This window comes from Cyphomyrmex costatus, unplaced genomic scaffold, assembly GCF_001594065.2.
Source record: "Cyphomyrmex costatus isolate MS0001 unplaced genomic scaffold, Ccosl1.0 scaffold18, whole genome shotgun sequence".
NCBI lineage: Eukaryota > Metazoa > Arthropoda > Insecta > Hymenoptera > Formicidae > Cyphomyrmex > Cyphomyrmex costatus.
Window position 1 is genome coordinate 2,141,989 of NW_017275824.1, and position 18,894 is coordinate 2,160,882.

Consider the following 18,894-nt stretch of genomic DNA (forward strand, 5'->3'; position numbering starts at 1 on the left):
TTTTATCGACGAAAATTGAACGAACCTTAGAAAATAATTGCTCTTAATATCCACCAGCCACCGCGAATATTTCCGAGAGAACTTATCGTGCCAAACATCGGAGAATCAAGCTATCGAAGCGCAAAGAGTACGTATGTAATGCCGTAGACGAGAGGGGTTGAATGAATCGCTGTAGGGCAAAGACTACCGGAGGGAACTTGGAGTTTTCTTCAACGGTAGCACGGAGATAAGGACCGAACAGCGCGACGAAAACCCCTGTCAGGTGCACCCTTTCGCACGGTGTTTGCCAATAATCGGTTCCCGGCGGCGTATAGCGCACGTCACGATTAACCGTGGCGGAAGCGCGCTACGAATTCGTACTCACCGCGCGCTTCCGCAATGTTCGCGCGAACCGCGCTTGTCGATCTTTACGCTCTCATCCCTCAGCCGTGCATTGCCATTTCCTCGGTATACGCCACTTACAACATATAAATCGCGTAGCTCTTGCTTCGTCCAAGCAACTTACACTCCCGATAATTACATTTAATTGCAGTACATCAATTTGATGATAAATACTTTGCAGCAAAAACATATTTTACCAAATAAATGATACATATGTCATTATAGTACATGAAAAGAACAGTTTTTTGAATAAAAATTTCGTGAGATACAGATGTAAAAATAATTTTAAAAACATTAAAAATAGATTTGAAAATAATTTTGTAGAATTATCTAAATAAATATTATATGTGTAGAAAACTCAAGATGATTTTTATTTTATATTTATAATAATATATAGAGAGTGTTTAATAAATTATAAAGAATTAAATTCGAAGAAGCCTATATAAAGACTCTGTTTATAATCAGCCTGATTATAGAAATCAATACATGTGTGATTTAATATGCCAAGTTTAGCAAAAATATCTCGTCAAATCAAGCTAAAATTAAAAATTCACACCGTAAAGCCGAACGTGTAATAAGTGTCTTTACATATGTGTGTGTGATTAAGTTTCCGTTTAAAAATAATACATTATAATTACATACAAATATTAGATTTACTCGTTAAAATGTAATATATAGTATTATTTTTACACGGAAAACTAATCACAAACATTTACATACAATAAAGTCACTTATTACTAATAAATGGTTTTATATATGTGTAATAAGTTATTACACATAGTTGGATTTGGAGTGCACTTGAGAGATGTTTTTAAATCTCACTTTGACAAATCATTAACGTAGACACCGAAAGGAAAGGATCCTTCTTCCAGCGCGACAAGACCTCGTTAAACGGGGACACCGTTTATACGAAGTGCACCGCGCGGATGGAAGTATCCTGTATTCCGCAGGCTCGCGTGTGTACACGCGTGCGGCAAGGAACGCGTACACGCGTGCACGTATGCTCGTCGGTGCGGCGTGTTATACCGAAGTATTATATCGATTAACTGTTGGCAACAGAAGAGAGGCGGAGGAAAGCTTGTCAGGGGCTGCGGCGTGGCTTTGGCTTTCCTATATTATTAATCTTTCTCTTTCTGCCTCCCTTCCACTTCCTCGTATTCCCGTTCTCTCTCTCTTTCTCTCGCTCGCCCTCTGTCTCTTGCTCACCCATGGCCCACCCTGGTGGTTGCCTTCCGCTTTTGCTCGTCGTCTCGCCCCTCACCCTGCACCTCATCCCCAGTGAGCTCTGTCTGCCGCTGCTGCTCCGCTCGACCTGCCATATACGCGTCCGTCGAGTCAGTCAGGTGTTGCGGGCAGCTTCCGCGCTTCAAAGAGAATCAAGAGTTACGGCCGGAGAGAGACTCGACCTCCGCTTGCTCTCTTGGTCTCTCGCCGGTACCTTCCGGTGATACCTCTCTGGCTGCGTTGCGTTGCGCATACCTCGCATCACAGCGGTACCATCCGTGAGTTGCCTTTTCCGGGTAGCATGTAATTAGCGCGCGTTAACGGTGGCACATAAGTCCCGCGGACTGATGGACATTTGCATTGAGTAGCCTCGCAGATTGCTCTGAGAATAACAATAAATTTGTTACGTGTCCTAAGGTATTACACTAAAACAAATGTAGAGGATAGTTATGCGCATTTAATTATATTTTACATAGTACTTTATCAAGATTCAAAGGTGTCCGCAATCAACATATATAAAGATAAAAGATCATTAGAGAAAACGGAAATTCTAATTAAGAGTTAAGACAGGTGAGATTAGTCAGGTGTTTTCATGGAATCAAATAAAAAAAGTAAGAGTTTTATTAAAATAAAATTAATCGGGATTTCCAATGTTTTAGGAGATGTGAGTTAAATTAAACGATGAATGAAATGAGAGAGACGATCCTTCACCTTTTTAATGCCGCTATATTTCTCTATTTCTTTACTTCTTTTTTTGGAAGAAATTGACCGTGTCGAAATCACTAGTAATATATATGTGTATGTATATATATATATATATATATATGTGTGTGTATATAAAATATATATATTTCGAATTGAAAATTCCAGCTACAGGAAATTTTATCGATAATACGCAGATGATTGAATAGCACGTGTCGTCGAGGTCGGTTGCAGGATGCGCAACGAAATAGATTCATACCTCACTCGCCTATATAGAAGTGCCGGCAATTGTATCGGTATACCGTTGCTACCTATTCGCGCATCTAAACGTTCAACAACCCCCGCATAGTTAACCATGTGTCCGACAATTTTCGCTGACACTGACGAACCGGCCGTACCATCGGCACACCTGCGAACGCCATCCGATATTTCTGTGGATACATTAAGTGTCGATCGATCGTTTGTTGCGTCATTCACCTACGCACAGCTTATAGAACAAGAGAGCGATATGATTAAATTTGGCGCATTAAATATAAAATGTATTTGTTAAATAAAAATTGTAATTTAAAAAATTTTAAAGTAGATTTAATGATTTTTTTTATTAAATATATGTATTTATTTTTTCAATTTTGTACTTTAGAATATAGAACATTCTATAAATATGATTCTACGAATTATATACATCTAGACTGATTAAAAAAATATAATCTATATATCGAAGCTTCGTAAGATATGAAAAATTAATGTTAAGAATAGCTTGTTCTGTTTAAATTATAAACTTTTTAAATTAAAGATGGATTATAGAAGTTATAAATAAAATTTGCACTATTATTACACACATTAAATACAAATAAAACTATCACACAATGTCACGAAATCGTATTTATGATAATTCTCTGACATGGCTGTGACGGTTGCGAAACCGAAATTGCCAAAATTTGGGCTTAATTATCAGCGAGAAATGACATGCGATTACACGTATCTCGCAATTTGTTGACTGTTATTGGTTAATATTGGATGAAATAATCCAATGAACTAATTATTTTGTTTTGCAAAAGAAAAGAATATATATACTCGCGTATTTCTTTTATTTTTGGACAATACATTAACTAAAAGTCAACTTTGACTTTATTTAAATTCTTTAGTTTTCTTAAAACAAAATTGAAAAAAGAACCACCAAAGAGGAATAACGCAAGATGTATAGCGTCACAAAAATGTATAATTACCTTATTAAATTAAAAGAATACCGTTTGACCTGTACTTGGTTTTTACCAGTTATTCTAAATTATAAAACTAAAAAGCTGTAATAGAAATTTTTCGATATAATGAAAGAGAGTAAAACGAAAACAATAATGGTAATAAGACGATAATATGACGAATGATTGAATACGTATATATATTAAGGAAAGCTTCCGCTTTTATACCAATACTCATGTGTGTCATGGATCGCCTTAGCCACGTGACGGACTATTTAAAAGATAAAACTGTGTAAAAATGTAGGGTGACGAATGTTGATAGACCAGCGCGGTGATTAATTATCCGCGCACGCGGATGACGTCCTCGATTATCCTCTCGTTAGTCCCGTGGAAAAAGTTCGTTCATTTAACGCGTTTGTAGCCCCGCTAACCCGATACACCCGGTAAATGGGACAAATCGCTTCGTTAATTGAAAGTGCCGATTTTTTTATCGCCGGGATTAGGTGGGAGCAGTCCGCGCGCTTCGGGAAAAGTTACCGATATTTTTGATCACAGGGAATATTATCGTTCGTACACTCCCTGGGAACGCGCGTATGTCGTGCACGAAATAAAAGAGTTAATTGCAAATATCGGGAACGATATTCGGCTCCGCGAAATTCGTTTTCGTTTTAGCATTTCATAATTTTCCTGGCGCACGGTGGCCGTTCCGGTTTAACGCCAAGTGTGTATACAACGCGAGCGGGACGTCAAAAGCGGGTATAACTGCGACGTACCTGCGCATGACATCTTTGTAATGAAACCAAGCAGAACCTTCGCGAGGTAAAGCTTCGATACCATTAACGATGTAACGGTTTCACGTCGACTCCAAAGAGCGAAGTATTTACCGTTTTGCTCGTTTTGCTTCGTCTCTCTCTCTCTCTCTCTCTCTCTCTCTCTCTCTCTCTCTCACTCGCTCGTTTTCTTCATTCTCTTTTCGTTTGTTGGGAATTTCGTAAAGTCGATCGATTGTATTCTTTCATGAAAACGAATACAGGACTTAAGAATCGCAAATTGTAACACTGAACGGTGCGAGTGATTCTGATTCTTATAATAAAATTTAATCGTCGCATATCAAATCGACACGTTTAAATATATTTATCACGAATTTTTACATGTATCTACTTTAATATCTTTTTCAAGAATTTATAAGACTCATGCAGTGTGTATTAAAAAAACTGTACATGTAAATGTTATAATTAATTATCTTGATGCACCTAGTATTTTTAAGGAAAGAAATGTACAGGACATGAATAAAAGAGTAACTCTACCGATCATCCAAAAGATCGATGCCAACCCTTCGACGTCCAATGATCTCATCGCAGGGATCTCATGTGGACGGTTCTACTGAACGCGTTAATTGGCGACGGCTGCTGGTTCGTCGCGTTCCAAGATCAGGTCGACAGCTTCGCGATGACGACGACAGCGAGAGAATGAGAGACAGAGAACGCAAGAGAGAGAGAGAGAGAGAGGGAGAGAAGCGAACGAATGCATCGTCGAGAGGTCGACGACGACAGCGCGAGAGCGCGGGACGCGGAGCGGAGCGGTGCGTCGCGTCGCGTCGCGGCGCGGCTCTGTGCGTGACATTTTTGTAATGAAACCATGCTAAACGCACGTCGCGCGCGCTCTCGGCAGTCAGTACGGTAGACATCTGGCCTGCCTCTCGCCTGGCCGTTCTAATATTGGAAATTTCAGAGTACGTCTCCACCCGCCGCCGCGCGACCGCCACCTCTTCGGGGGCACCGTACCATGTGCGGGACATATGTATAAACATAAGCCCGCGAGACGCCGAAGTCGTCTCCGCCGAAACGTGGTCGCGATCGATCCACGATTATTCGCCCGTGCGCCTCCAGATTTCCTCCCCTTCCGTATTCGTTTCTTCCTCCTTCACGCGGGTACTTGGTGGGACGTTCCAGAAGACATCACGTACTCTCTTTCAAATCTTGAGGAAATCTATAACTCTAAGGAGTGAAATCTCATTCTTAAAAGCTGACAATACTAAGCCACTATTTTTCACATTGACTCAATTGTCACTCGAATGTCACCTGTTTTTAGAATTAGATTTCGCTTTAAAAATTTTAGGGGGTTAATGGTTCCCTGTTTGTGTTGAGAAAGGAATACCTTACTGTGCCACTGAGAAAATGTTTGATTGAAAATGGACAAATCAGAAAATTCTCATTGATTTAAATCAGAATCTAGAGTTTGTCGGTTTCCAACCAAACCATTTTTCTCAGTGTGTGTGGTTAATTTCTATTTTCTATTATATTAATAACAGTTTACATATACATTTTATGTTATATTACATTTTACATTTTGCATTATATTAATTTGCATTTTGTATTGTGTTAACATACACTTTGTATTGCCATATATTAACTTACATCTTGTATCACGTTCATTTTGTATTATATCAACTCTATTCTATTGTGAATTTTTTTATGCTTATAATGGGGGGAGTTCTGAAATTAAAAAAAATAATTGTAATAAGGGATCGTGTACAATATTACACGATATGATTTAAAATAATACGAAATTTTTGCAGAAGAATTTTTATAAAATAAAGCAATCGATAAATTATCTTAATAAATAATTTTCCTTCCTTGTGTAATTATTTTTCTCACTTAGAGTGAAATAAATCTATATATCTATTTATCTTTCTCTCGTTCCCTTTCATCCATGCCGCTTTTTCCCATCGGTTGCGCTGGCCTGTCCAGTACTTTTTTCTCCTTTCTTGCGCCGCTGTTGAAAGTGGAGCGTATTTAGCGAAACGTTTGATAGAGTCGTCGTCATTCTCGCCGGGTCTTTCGCTTTATTTCGAAATTTGCAAATGGCACAATTGGAGAATTGAGGGAAATATCGGGGAGGGCTGTTTGTTCTTGCTTATTACGAGCGATCGTTGCAATTATAATAATATAATAATAATCAATTAAATACTACCCACAGTCGTTGTAATATTATTCGCGACAATAAATGCCGTTTATAATTGCATTGATTGCAAGTATAATTAATAAAATTAATTCGGTACGTCGACGATTATTAAACGCAGTTTATTGCGGACGCCCTCCCCACCCTTGGTTCTTCTGTAAAGAGACCGAGAATTGATCGTCGGCATCCCGCGGGAACAAAGAATGGAAAAAGAAGTCAGGGGGCGGCTCTAATGTCCAAGCGAAATCTGGCGTTAGCGTGGTAATGCAATTCGCGAGTATAACGCGAGCGGCGCGAAGCTTTTACATCCGCGCCGCGCATATAACCGCAGCTGCGCGCAATTACGAGCGGCAGAGCCGCGGATTTTCTGCCGCGGCACGTATATCACTTCGCAGCGGCACCGCTCTTGTTTGCTTAACTAAGCGTCTTAACGAATTTCCGGAGACGAGCGTCTCCGGCAAGTCCGGGGCCAAAGCTCACCTTAACGACACGCGGGGGTGATCTCCCGACGTTTGCGCGTCTTGAGCAATGTCGCAGATATAATTATCTACGAAAACACTTGCGGGGCACTCTGGACGCACGACAATTGATTCCCCCTGGCATCACCTCGACCCTATTTTACGCTAAATTGCGAAATCAGGAGTCCGAGCGTGTTGAAAGATTCAATCATTTCTTTAGCCTTTAAGTATAGGAGCTCAGGACGCCCCTCGAAAGAAATTTATTTTTGTGTCCTTTTAATAGCGCTTTATACACATGAAGTAACAGAATATAATGATAATGAATGTTAAGGTTTTTTAACAACATTTTTTTATTTTTCTTTTTTCAGGACAAGATTTTCAATTTAAAATGTCACGTTAAAATTGCGTTACTGTCTATCTATTTAGGCCCAATTTTTCATTATCTGGTTAAACTTAACCTGATGCTTCATTCGGTGGGTTTCACCCATGACGTCATCATAGATGAAGCCCATTGGATAAAATATAGGTTAAGCCTAACCAACATGTTGACCAGAAAATGAAAAACCGGGCCTTAAAGATTAAACTTAAAAACTTAATGTTAATGTATTATTTTATAAATCGATTGTATGTGCGTATCAACATCATATTGCAATGTTATCTCACAATAACAGATTTTTAATTATACTTCGCATTTAACCGAAGTTTTGTGTAACAGACAGCTGCATGACGGTTATAAACAAAAGAAAAATAAATATCCTTTTACACAAACAAATGGCGAAAATCATATTATTTCAAGCGTTAAGCCAGGCAATTAAGCGAGATGCTGCTGTTAGAGGAATGTTTTATGCTGTAAAGTGCAGCTTTGAATGGATCCTGCAACCGAATTACTCATGCGATCCTTTAAGATATCACATTAATTTTTTTTTCACGAATAATACAAAATCGTAATAAAAACGATGTTTTGTCTTTGCTCGCTATTTGCTTCAACAAACATTTTGCAGCTTTATCGTAACTATGTTTCAATTAATTTAATTGTATCAGAAATGTGCTTGTCGTTGCTGCGAGACTAATATTCGCGTGCAGCATGTATTTCCGTTAAATACGTTTACCTACCGCGATGTTTGGTTGATCGACATATTTTTTTACAGATGGCTAAAGTGTTTTTAATTTTGTTAAGCTGCAGATATTTACGAACCATCTTTTCTTCTCTTTTTGATAGAAATATACACAGTTATTTCTGATGAAAAATATTGTTAAATCAAAGAGTAGAACAAAAATTCCCTTCAGAGCCAGATGTATAGTTAGTAAAGCGTAAACATAATTTTTGTTTATCGGTAATTATAAAGTATGCAAAGAAGATTGTTATTGTAAAATCATTATTACGTTATTTTTTATTCTTTACTATGATTTTTTGTATGAAAGATATATATTTGTACGTAATTTACGCACTGAAATATACGTTTGACTCTGTATAGTCATTAATATATATTATACTTAATTAATTATTGTTTTAATCGTAAAGGAGTCTTCAATTAAATTTTAATTATTGTTATTCTTTACTGTGATAACAAGAATTAACAAGTCGTAAAATAACATATTATTGAATATACGTATGATATAATATTACAATAGAATCTATACATTGATCGATGAAGTAACGCTACCTTTGCGTGAAAGGCTTAGGTCTTTCAATCGTAATATATCATATATAATATTATTACAAAGGTAGTACTTCATCGATCAACGGACGGATTCTGTTCGCTCCTATCATAGCGATATATGTCATGGGAGATGACAGAAGGCCGCAAATACTATAACACTTGCGCATATGCGGCGATCGATTTGCGGACAACTGTAACAACAGAGAAGAAGGCGTCAATTAAAATTATGGTGACCATCTGTCACAATAAAGACCGACACGTCGCGACCGCGAATTGTTCCGTGCGTGAATCCGTCGAAACTGCGTAGCGCAACCTTTTTTCCATCGCCCACGCGAAACACAGGGGTGGATTGATTGATGAACGTCCGTAGAAGAATCAGAGAGCGTTGTTACGTGACCAGAATATGGGCTGTCGACGCTTTTATTGTTCGATAGTAATTATGGGCAGAACATTCTTCATGATTTTTTGTAATTAGATAATTAGACTACCTGTAATTAGATTAAATTGAAGTTGAGCGTTGTGTCGATCATTTATAATTGGATTAATCTCAAATTTGCAAACTCAATAGAAGCACATGAGATGAGAAATTAATTATATATCTTTCCCCCTTTTGTAACGTTATAGAATTGAAACAATTTTTTATTTTTAGATAAAAATTTGTTCACCTTTGTTATTGTACGGATTGTTCACTGGACTTGTATTTCTCTAATTATTTTGAGTAAATATTTACAATAAATACACTTTAACTTAATAAAAAAGTTAAATAAAAAATATAAATATATGTCTCTATACATTTACGTAGTAAATATTTAGTTAATACTATTCAAATATTTAATAAATTTAGTACATTTTTGCAGTGTATGTTCTTCCATACTTTATCACGAACTTAAACAATTATTCAGTTGACATAAAAATACGAATAGATTTACGTTGCAATAAAATGGGACGTTACGAATTATTATTAGCGCGGAGTTTTTATCGTTCGCAAAATACATTGCGCGATTTGCCGGAAACCGAACGGTATGGTCCGCGCCGAATTTCCCGGCGCAATTACGCTACACGCTAAAACCCGACGGCATTTGGCGATGCAGTTTCGCGCGAAAAATTATAGCGAGTCATCCGTGCGGCCGTTTCTTGGACGCAACGAAGGGCTCGTTTGCATTTCACGTTAATAACGGGACCATGTGGCACCGAAGGCAGCCTGCTGCCAGAGCTGCGCGCGTCAATAAAATAAAATTCCATCCGGCGGTAGGAACGGCGGCGGTGCGCCACGTGGATCTTAAAGATTACTCCCGTTTCCGCATTCGTGCCATTTAATTTCCCTTCCCGTGTAATTTTGCTCGCGTCGAACCAAAAATATTACGGAGCTCATGCAAATCGCTCGGCCCTAAATCGATTTATACATACGCGACGTTATAAATCGCACGAGAGTACGCCTAACTTTTTTCATAAATCAAAGATACGATCACGCGAATGTCTGCCGTTACTATTCTAATGTCATCGATTAAACATTGTATCGCAATTGTTCAATATAACATTTATTATACGACTGAAAGATTTTTTTTAGTTAGAGAAGTTATTCATTTTTCCTTTCTCTTCTTTTTTTTTTTAAAGGAGAAGACGGAGTATAAAAAAACGGAGTTTTGTACGTAGAATGTGCCACGCAAAGTGGAAGGTTGATTACTATAATTCAATGTCATGTAAAAAGCAGCTGCCGAATTATTTGTTACATGATTATTTCATTCAACGAGTGCTATTCAATTTCCTTACAGCCATGTCGTTTCCGGTGACATGGTTTTGTCTTCGGGCACCGAACGACACATGTCGAAATGTAATAGCAATGTATGTGATTTTGCCTGAGATAATGTCACTGTTGCATCTATAACACGCTCTTTTATGTGTACAAGTATATCAATTCTCTATTTATTAGAGAGATTTCTTTGAAGGAGTCTCTAATTCTAATAAATAGAATACATATAATTATTGATTAATTAATTCTAATTAATTAATAATTCTACACGCTCGTATAGAACTAGCAATAAGAAATTCAATGAGACAGCAATATAATAGTATTTAAATAAAAATATCTCTGTCTACTTTAAAAAATTTAATTGGTCAATTTTTTAAATCATTTGAGCCTACATTTAAATATTTGAATTTTTGAAATTGTACTTCTACTTTAATACAATAAAAATTAAGTTTATATATAAATACGTGTATTCTTATTAATGGGAGTATTTTATTGCTACCATTGTGCGAGAAGTGTAAGTATTAACGATATGAAATTGTGTGCGACACACGATAACTCGTGGGAAAATTTATTCGTAGATTTGTTCGCGCGTAGTTTTTACGGAATTATGAAAAAAGGATCCGAACGTTTCGACATACTTTTAATGCCGGACGTAGCTGTCGGCGCGGGGCACCACGCTCGTAAAAGTCCTAGCAACGCGATTACCGTAATAAATATGAAACGAGATCTTGCAGCGTAAGCAGGAGGTAAAAAGAAGAGGAACCGCGAGCGCGAGCGTAGGCGGAGAAAAGAAACTATTTAAGTACGCGGTAAGAACGTTGCGTACAAAACGCAAGACGCTTACGCGATGTAGTATTATACGCTGCGGTACCACTTGTCTCAAGCCGATGTAAATCTTTATACTTAATGTTTATGATTTCTGCGCGTGCTTGCGACCAGCAAACATCACGGCGCGGGCGGTAAGAAAAATTGCACTAAGAAATTAAAAGTAGCGCGAGAAAAGAGCCGTCTGTGATCGAAAGCTCTTCTGTTACAGAAATTTAATATTGGTTAATTTATTACGAAAGACAGCAATTGAATTATTTATTTGAAATATGAAAGGAACAACAATGCTTTTAATGTCTAATATAAACAATTGATTACTGCCTTTCAGTTTAAATTGGCTGGTATTAGATTTCAGTACAGGTTATTTCCGATTGCTCGAAAATTTAATAAGGAAATCTTATTCTCTATTTAATTCTTAATTCGTCTATGGCGTGCGATATACTGGAGGCCATGTGCTATGAAAATCTTAATACTGTAAAGTACTTAAAGCACCCATTTATAACGTTCTCGCGAAATTAGTTCGTAGAAATTGCAGATCTTTTAATAACGTTATTACAGATGTATTGAAAGTATATTTTGTAATAAAAACACATTTTCCAATAATTTATATAATATACAAATTCGAAGTAAACGACGTTCTAATTTACTAGACTACATAAAAATTTACTTCAATACGGCTTTAACAAATTTGAAATCCAATTTCAATTTTCTCACTTAAAGATGATTTTAATGAGCCCAATGAAGATTAATAAAATCAAATTTTTAAACGAAAATTTTATTCCAACAAAAAATATGCATAGGCGAAAAATTATTCGCGATTCATGGCGTATATTCTCTCCGCAGTTCGGCGAACATTTGCGGAGGCTTTTCGTGATGGTCCATTTGTAGGCGAATGTAGCCAAAAATGACGGGGGCGCGATCAGTTATGGACGACAGCGTTCGCGGATCCCCAATAATTCCGGCTTTCGTGCCGTGACAGATCTTTGTTGGTTTGTAAAACTAACGTCCGTACATTCCATTAAAACGGCCATCGGTATGCGCGGCAACGATCCCGTCTCGCCGAGCACGTAGACGAAACATGCGGCCGGCGGGACGCTCTCATGAAATGGAATCAATCAAATATGAATCGTGTGCACGCGCGATGACGTGCATATAGGTGCCCCGATCTCTCCTTGCTCGTTTTTCCACATGTCGTCGCACCGGCGTCAACCCGAAACCTGGTTGAAAGCAGGTGGCACGTTCGCGGAAGTCGCTGATAGAAGAAGATATTAATCTTCGATTATAATATTTTGATGACGTGAAATTCTTGTAAACCTTTCTGAAAAAGAAAAAAAAAATAATAGGAAGAGAAAGTAATGAAATTATATAAATATTATAAGATTTATCTTCTGTATTCAGCACTTCTATTTTCTTCTCTTTTAAATCCTTTTTGTGTTTTTCTTTCCTTTGAATTTCAAATTTTCGAATTTCTTGGAGTGTCCCGCAATACCTACACACAATTAAGTCATTTGTGTTCTACCTATTTCTGTTCTCTGAAATATTAGAAACATTTGATTGTATAATTTCTATTCTCCTTTTTTTTATTTTTTTATTACACATAATGAGTTATTTTGTATCCTGGGTTAATTTTAATAAGGTTAAAACAAATAAGATTAAAACAAATTAGAACAATTGAAAGGCTAAGAGTCAGTTTTATAACAAAGAACGTTTAATTTAAAAACAGAATAAAAATAATTACAAACGTTTCGACGCCGATCGGGTTATTCTCAAATATATACGCGAGCGAAATGAAGCGTTATAATCATTATTTTAATTTTACCACGATAAAGCAATAGATTTCCAATAATTTTATTATTATAATGTATTTTCTCTAACATTGAGAATACATGACCTGACCGGCGTCGAAACGTTTGTAATTATTAGGTCAATCGGAAAGTTCCGTCCATATAGTGGCGAGAACTGTCGATAACTTTAATGTCTAAATCAAGCTTAATTTTTTAGTTTTACCATTCGTCAATAAAATTCAGTACATAAAAGTATACGTTTGCATCAATAACATTGTTTCTTACTGCATCGAAAATGTCGAAATTTTAGCCAAATAAATGTCATTTGCTCGAAGTGTTAATCTTTTGCTTCAAATGGAAGAAAACTGTAGCTGAAGCTCGAATGCTTGTAGAAGTTTATGATGATAATGCTCCTTTCGATAAAACATCCAGAGAATGGTTTCGACGCTTCCAAAGTAATTTTGATGTGGAGGACAAAGAGCGTTCTGGACGGCCAAGAGCATTTGAAGACAAAGAATAGCAGACATTGATGGACGAAGATCCACGTTAAACGCAAAAACAACTAGTAGAAGCATTAAATTGTGCTCAATCTATTATTTCCGATCATTTAAAAGCCTTAGGAAAAGTCTACAAGGAAGAAAAATGGGTCCCACATGAACTGAAGCCAAGAGACATTAAAAGGCAAAAAACCACCTGCGAAATTCTGTTTGCTAGACAACAAAGAAAGAGGTTTTTGCATTGATTATTTGTATTATGACTGGCGATGAAAAGTGAATCTATTTCGATAACGCCAAACGACGAAAAATTTGCGATCCCATGATATTCATGGGAAGAAGGCCATGCTCTGTATTTGATGGGACCAGAAGGGTGTAGTGTATGTTGAAATCTGGTCAAACAGTCACAGGTCATCTCTACCGAGAACAAATACGTTTGAGCAGAACATTGCGCGAAAAACGACCAGAATATGAGACAAGACACGTCACTAAGGCTGTTAAGGAAACATTGGGAGCACTTTGCTGGGAAGTGCTATCCCATGCGGCTTATTCACTAGACTGTATCCCGACTATCACTTGTTTCGGTCGATGGTACACGCACTTGCTGGGAAACGCTTCAATTCTTATGAAGACGTCGAAAAATGGGTCTCTGACTGGATAGCCTCCAAGGATGAGTTATTCTTTCGCCGCGGAATTCACTTGCTGTTCAAAAGATGGGACAAAGTCATTGCTAACGATGGATAATATTTTAATTGATGTACTTTTTCATTTTGTTTCTTAAATAAAATCATACTTTTTGCAAAAAGAAACGAATAAAACTTTCCAATTGACCTAATATTTTTATTATGTTTTTAAATTAAATGTTCTTTATTATATAACTGGCTCTTAGCCCTTCAATTGTTCTAATTTATTTTATTCTTACAGAGCCTATTACTATTTATTATTTTCATAAGGTTGTTTATTTTACGAAATTGAATATAAATGTTGTAATTAATTACTTAATACTTCTAGTTTTTCGAAGAAAAGTAATACATATGTAGAACAAGAAATAATCCAATTGTATGTACTAAGGATAAAAAAATATAGCCTTATAAATATCCTTTCCTTTAAAGATATTAAAGTATATGAAGAATCATTTAATAACTTTCATATACTCATAAATGTGCTAAAAATGAACTCGAGCATATACGACCCATCATGTGAAGAACCAGAGTATCATAGTCTGTATTAAGAGTTAATTACGTCATCACTTATTGTTAGTTATCGCTTATTTCAGTAACTGTCCCAAGGTCTAATGTGAGAGAAAAATTTGCATATAATTTATGCCACCGCCCGCAGGTGAGAAAGCGGCTCGCGAGCATGAAAGTGGAGGGCGGAGTGGCAACGACGACGGTCCTCCACAAGGTCAAGGTCAAGGAAGAGACGAAGGAATGTTGCGGCTACCAGCAGACCTCGCCGTCGTCCACGTCGACGGTCACCACCGCGACCGTCGCGACGCTTGCCGTTTCGCCCGCGACGGCGATCACCACGACCGTCACCAACAGCAACGGCGTCTCCACCGTGAACGCGAATCCTTCCACGACCACCACGGCGGTAGTCGCCGCCGTCACCGCCACCCCCGCTTTGCAGTCGTCCAGTATTATCTGTCATCCACCGACAACCGCCTCCAACACTGTGGACTCCTTCCCAGTCGACCTCGATCTCAAGGCTAAAAGTAAGGGTGAGTACACAGTAAAAAACATTTCGTATTTGTGTTGAAAATGGTTCACTCAGGTTCTTGTTAAAATACTCTGTGTTGAATTTTTTAATACGTTCAAGTGTTAATTTAACATAATCTGATTATACAAGTGATATTTGGTGAACGGACTGTAAGAGTTAATTTACTTTTAATAATTGATAGAGTAATCTTTAACTAACTTATTCATAGTAATAACTGGAAAATCATATTTTTTCAATCGTGTCACTTTTGAAATAAGAGAATGATATATGGAGTCTCTGAAAACAACTAAAATTTATAATCGTGTGTTTTGAAACTATGAAAAAAATTCTTAATTTTAATAGATTATTTGTTTGAATCGTACCAACTAAATAATTAAATATAAAAATTTATTTATTTAGTATAAGAAAATCTAATTATTTTGATTTAACAATTATTTTACTGAGTGAATAATTATTTATTGTACGTAAATGTTTGGTCGGCACTATTCAAATAAATATTTATTAAAATTATTTAGTACAATTTTTCTCAATACATATTCTTCTTGATGTATAAAGCTAAATGTATAATTATTATTTACTAACGTTACAGTAATAATAATTATAAGAATAGAGCTCCTAACTATAATTATTTTGCAATTATGTGTATAGTCATAAACGCTTTTCTCTCAGTGTGGTTGAAAAGATATCGATTGCATGACAAAGAAAACACAACGGTGACTCGATAGGTGCTTTTCACATATCCTTGAAGTAATATCGATTCTCACACATAAAAGTCGTTATATATCTTGAACAAAAATTTCATCTTACTAAAATATATTGATATTAATTTTGCTGCATATGAAATAGTTTCTACTTTCTAGAAGCTTCTAATAAAGTCTAATGCAGACGAGATTTCTTTATAAAGGAATATTTCTGCTTTCTTGGAAGACGATCGATCCGGTCAGGTCAACTTATTTGCCAATCTGTAAATATCAATTTGCATTGACCTATCGATTCCTCGCTATGGTCTAGTTTCGTATAATGTCATGCTTTGCAAAATGTAAACTGACATATTGACAGATTTTTGACGTGACATAATGGAATTAAGTAGATTGTTGTTTCGCGATATACGATTATGAGAGAAATCCTTTTATTGCATTAAAAGGCGCAAAATGGGATCGAAATTGAAATATATGAAACTTTAATCGTCGGGTTATTAACGTGCGAATGATTGCGTATCATTATTGCTTCATGTTTAATTATGACGCAGTCACCGCAATGATTCGAAGTATCTCGTTGCGTAGAATATCTGACGTCCAGAGTTGTTAATATCCTCTCCACTTCCATCACAGTCGGCAATATGTTGTAATAACGTGTCGGCGGAGTGACACGTGTCGTTTAAAAATTAACAACGTGGCCACTCTAGTCTATTTGATCTATCGCACGACCGGAAAAAACAAATCGCTCGGTACCCAGCTGAATCGAACTAGTGGGAGGTCGCTATTCTATTAATTCGGAATATCGACGTTTCTCGTTCGAGACCGTGTCGATGGTATAAGCGCACAGGTGCGGTAAGTGCAGTTTATCTAATTTCAGATTCGCATCACGGTACATTATTTTTTTCATTCATTCTTAACGCGGATTTCAGTGCTTAGCGCAGCTGTCAGCCGTCATGCTGTCGCTTACGATCTGTCATTTGCCAAGATTGCCATGCGACAGCCAATTTTAAATTGCTGACGAAATTATTAAATTTTTTAATTAAAACGGATACAGCTAATAGAAATAGTAAAAATTAATAAAATTTCAATTTAAGTGAAGAAAACTACCGTATAAATTCTACGTACTGCAAATCTATACAAAGTTTGCAATACGAAAACAATAGACTTATGCCAACTTTAAAATATAATATATAGAGTAGACCGATATCAGATCAATATAGGCTTTGAGACGTATAGAATTGTTGTCTATCGTTTTCGGTGCGGAGAAAGCGCGCAAAAGTAACTAGCTGATTTAAAACAAAAAAATTGATTACAATTGTCTCAAACTTTATTTGATTCGCCTCGGTGTCTACCCTATGTATATAATTTCTTTTTCAATATTTTATCATTTAATCATCATCAGTTTTAATAGTACGAACGCTTTTTACTCACTAAAGGAATCAAATGAATAATTTATAAAAATAAGAAAATATAATAAACTGAATATTTTATTAGTGTAAGGGACTATTGTTGAAGAATCGAAAAATTTCAGAATATTTTCACTACAGAAATATTATTATAATAATTATTAAAAATTAAAAATGATAAATAATATCATGGAAAAACCGATTTTTTCTCAAATACCTAAACATTTATAACTAGATACAGTTCTGAAAATAATTTTATTCGACCGTTAAAATAATTACGTAGAAATCTCAAGCACGACGAACAATGCTGTAAAAAGTTTTGACATTCCAGCAATCCGAGCATTCTACATAATATTACTTTGATGGTCCAACAAAATAATTTTCAGATCTGTATCTGTCTGAATTTTTAGATATTTCAGAAAACCATCCTTTTTAAGTGACCATTCGGTATTTTTTTTAATGAAAACATGAGCTTTAATTTAATTATTCCAAAAAGGTCTTCAAAGTTTCCTAGTTAGATAGATCGTGTAACGCTCTTTCCCAACGGTGTCCCCGGAAGTTGACCCCGATCCTCGAAACTGAAAATTAAAAGGAACGACCTCGTCGATGTCCGCGCGAGAGCCCACGCTGTGGGCGCGTCGTACATTAGTTCGGAATATTGCATGGCGGTACCCGTATATCCAGTCCACGCGCTCTCGCTCGAATCGTACATTCAGCCCGAGCCGGTTATCTAGACGAGCGGCGAGCCCGCAGCTAACTTGGAAACCGGGGCTCAGGAAAAAAGCCCCTTCTGGCACATCAAAGCCCGTCATCGCGTCCGAGCGCGGGTTCTCTCTCATGTTCTCTTTGCTCGTCTCAGGATCGCTTTTTGTTGACGCAACGCTACATAAAATTGTCATAGAAGTGTCGACGCGAGGTGTGCCATTCAATTAACATGATTAAAAAGTCCTTTACGAAACAAGTAGAAGATGAAGATTTTAAACAGTTATAAACGATCGAGCTGGATTTTTAGTGCTTAAATAATTCAATGTGAATTTATATTTACTGTATATATTCAATCATGCAAACTGCGCGTCGAATTTAATTTCAGTTCGAATTTAATTGAAACGCAATCCTAATAGAACTAGAGTAGTAATATCATAAATTAAATCGAGCAATTCAATTATATGGATGTTCGTAGACATTCTAGAAAAATATTACTAATCTGGTGCTGATAAGTATCTCAAAACCTAAATAATTTTTTTTGTTTCCAATCTTATTATTACTAAATAATTTTATCGCGAAAAATATTATCTCAGAGCTTGCATTCGAATTCTTTACAAAAAATGTAATAGAAACTCTCGACGTATCAAAACCACAATGGTCTCCTAATTAAAAACGGAATTGAAAGAAAGAGTCTATTTTATAGTGTAAACACTATCAGCACGTAATTTCGTCGATAACAGGCTTGGCGGTTTCGTCTATCGCGATCTTTAGTACGAATTTAGGTGCACAGAAGCATACACGTGCACGCGTGTGGATATGTATGCGAAAGCGTAATGCAAGAGATCACAGACAAAAGAGGGAAAGAGGAAGAGCAAACGAGAGGGAAAGAGAAAGAGACAGAGAGAGAGAGAGAGAGAGAGAGAGAGAGAG

At 36.6% G+C, this 18,894-nt stretch overlaps 1 protein-coding gene across 1 annotated transcript in view; it reads left to right on the top strand.

The window, feature by feature from the left end:
- Positions 1-14,795: 14,795 nt before the first annotated feature.
- nvy (CBFA2/RUNX1 partner transcriptional co-repressor nervy) overlaps positions 14,796-18,894 on the top strand; it is a 30,903-nt gene continuing 26,804 nt past the window's right edge. Inside the window, exon 1 of the mRNA XM_018537589.1 lies at positions 14,796-15,156. Coding sequence (XP_018393091.1) covers positions 14,796-15,156 — 361 coding nt within the window. The remainder of the gene's footprint in view (positions 15,157-18,894) is intronic.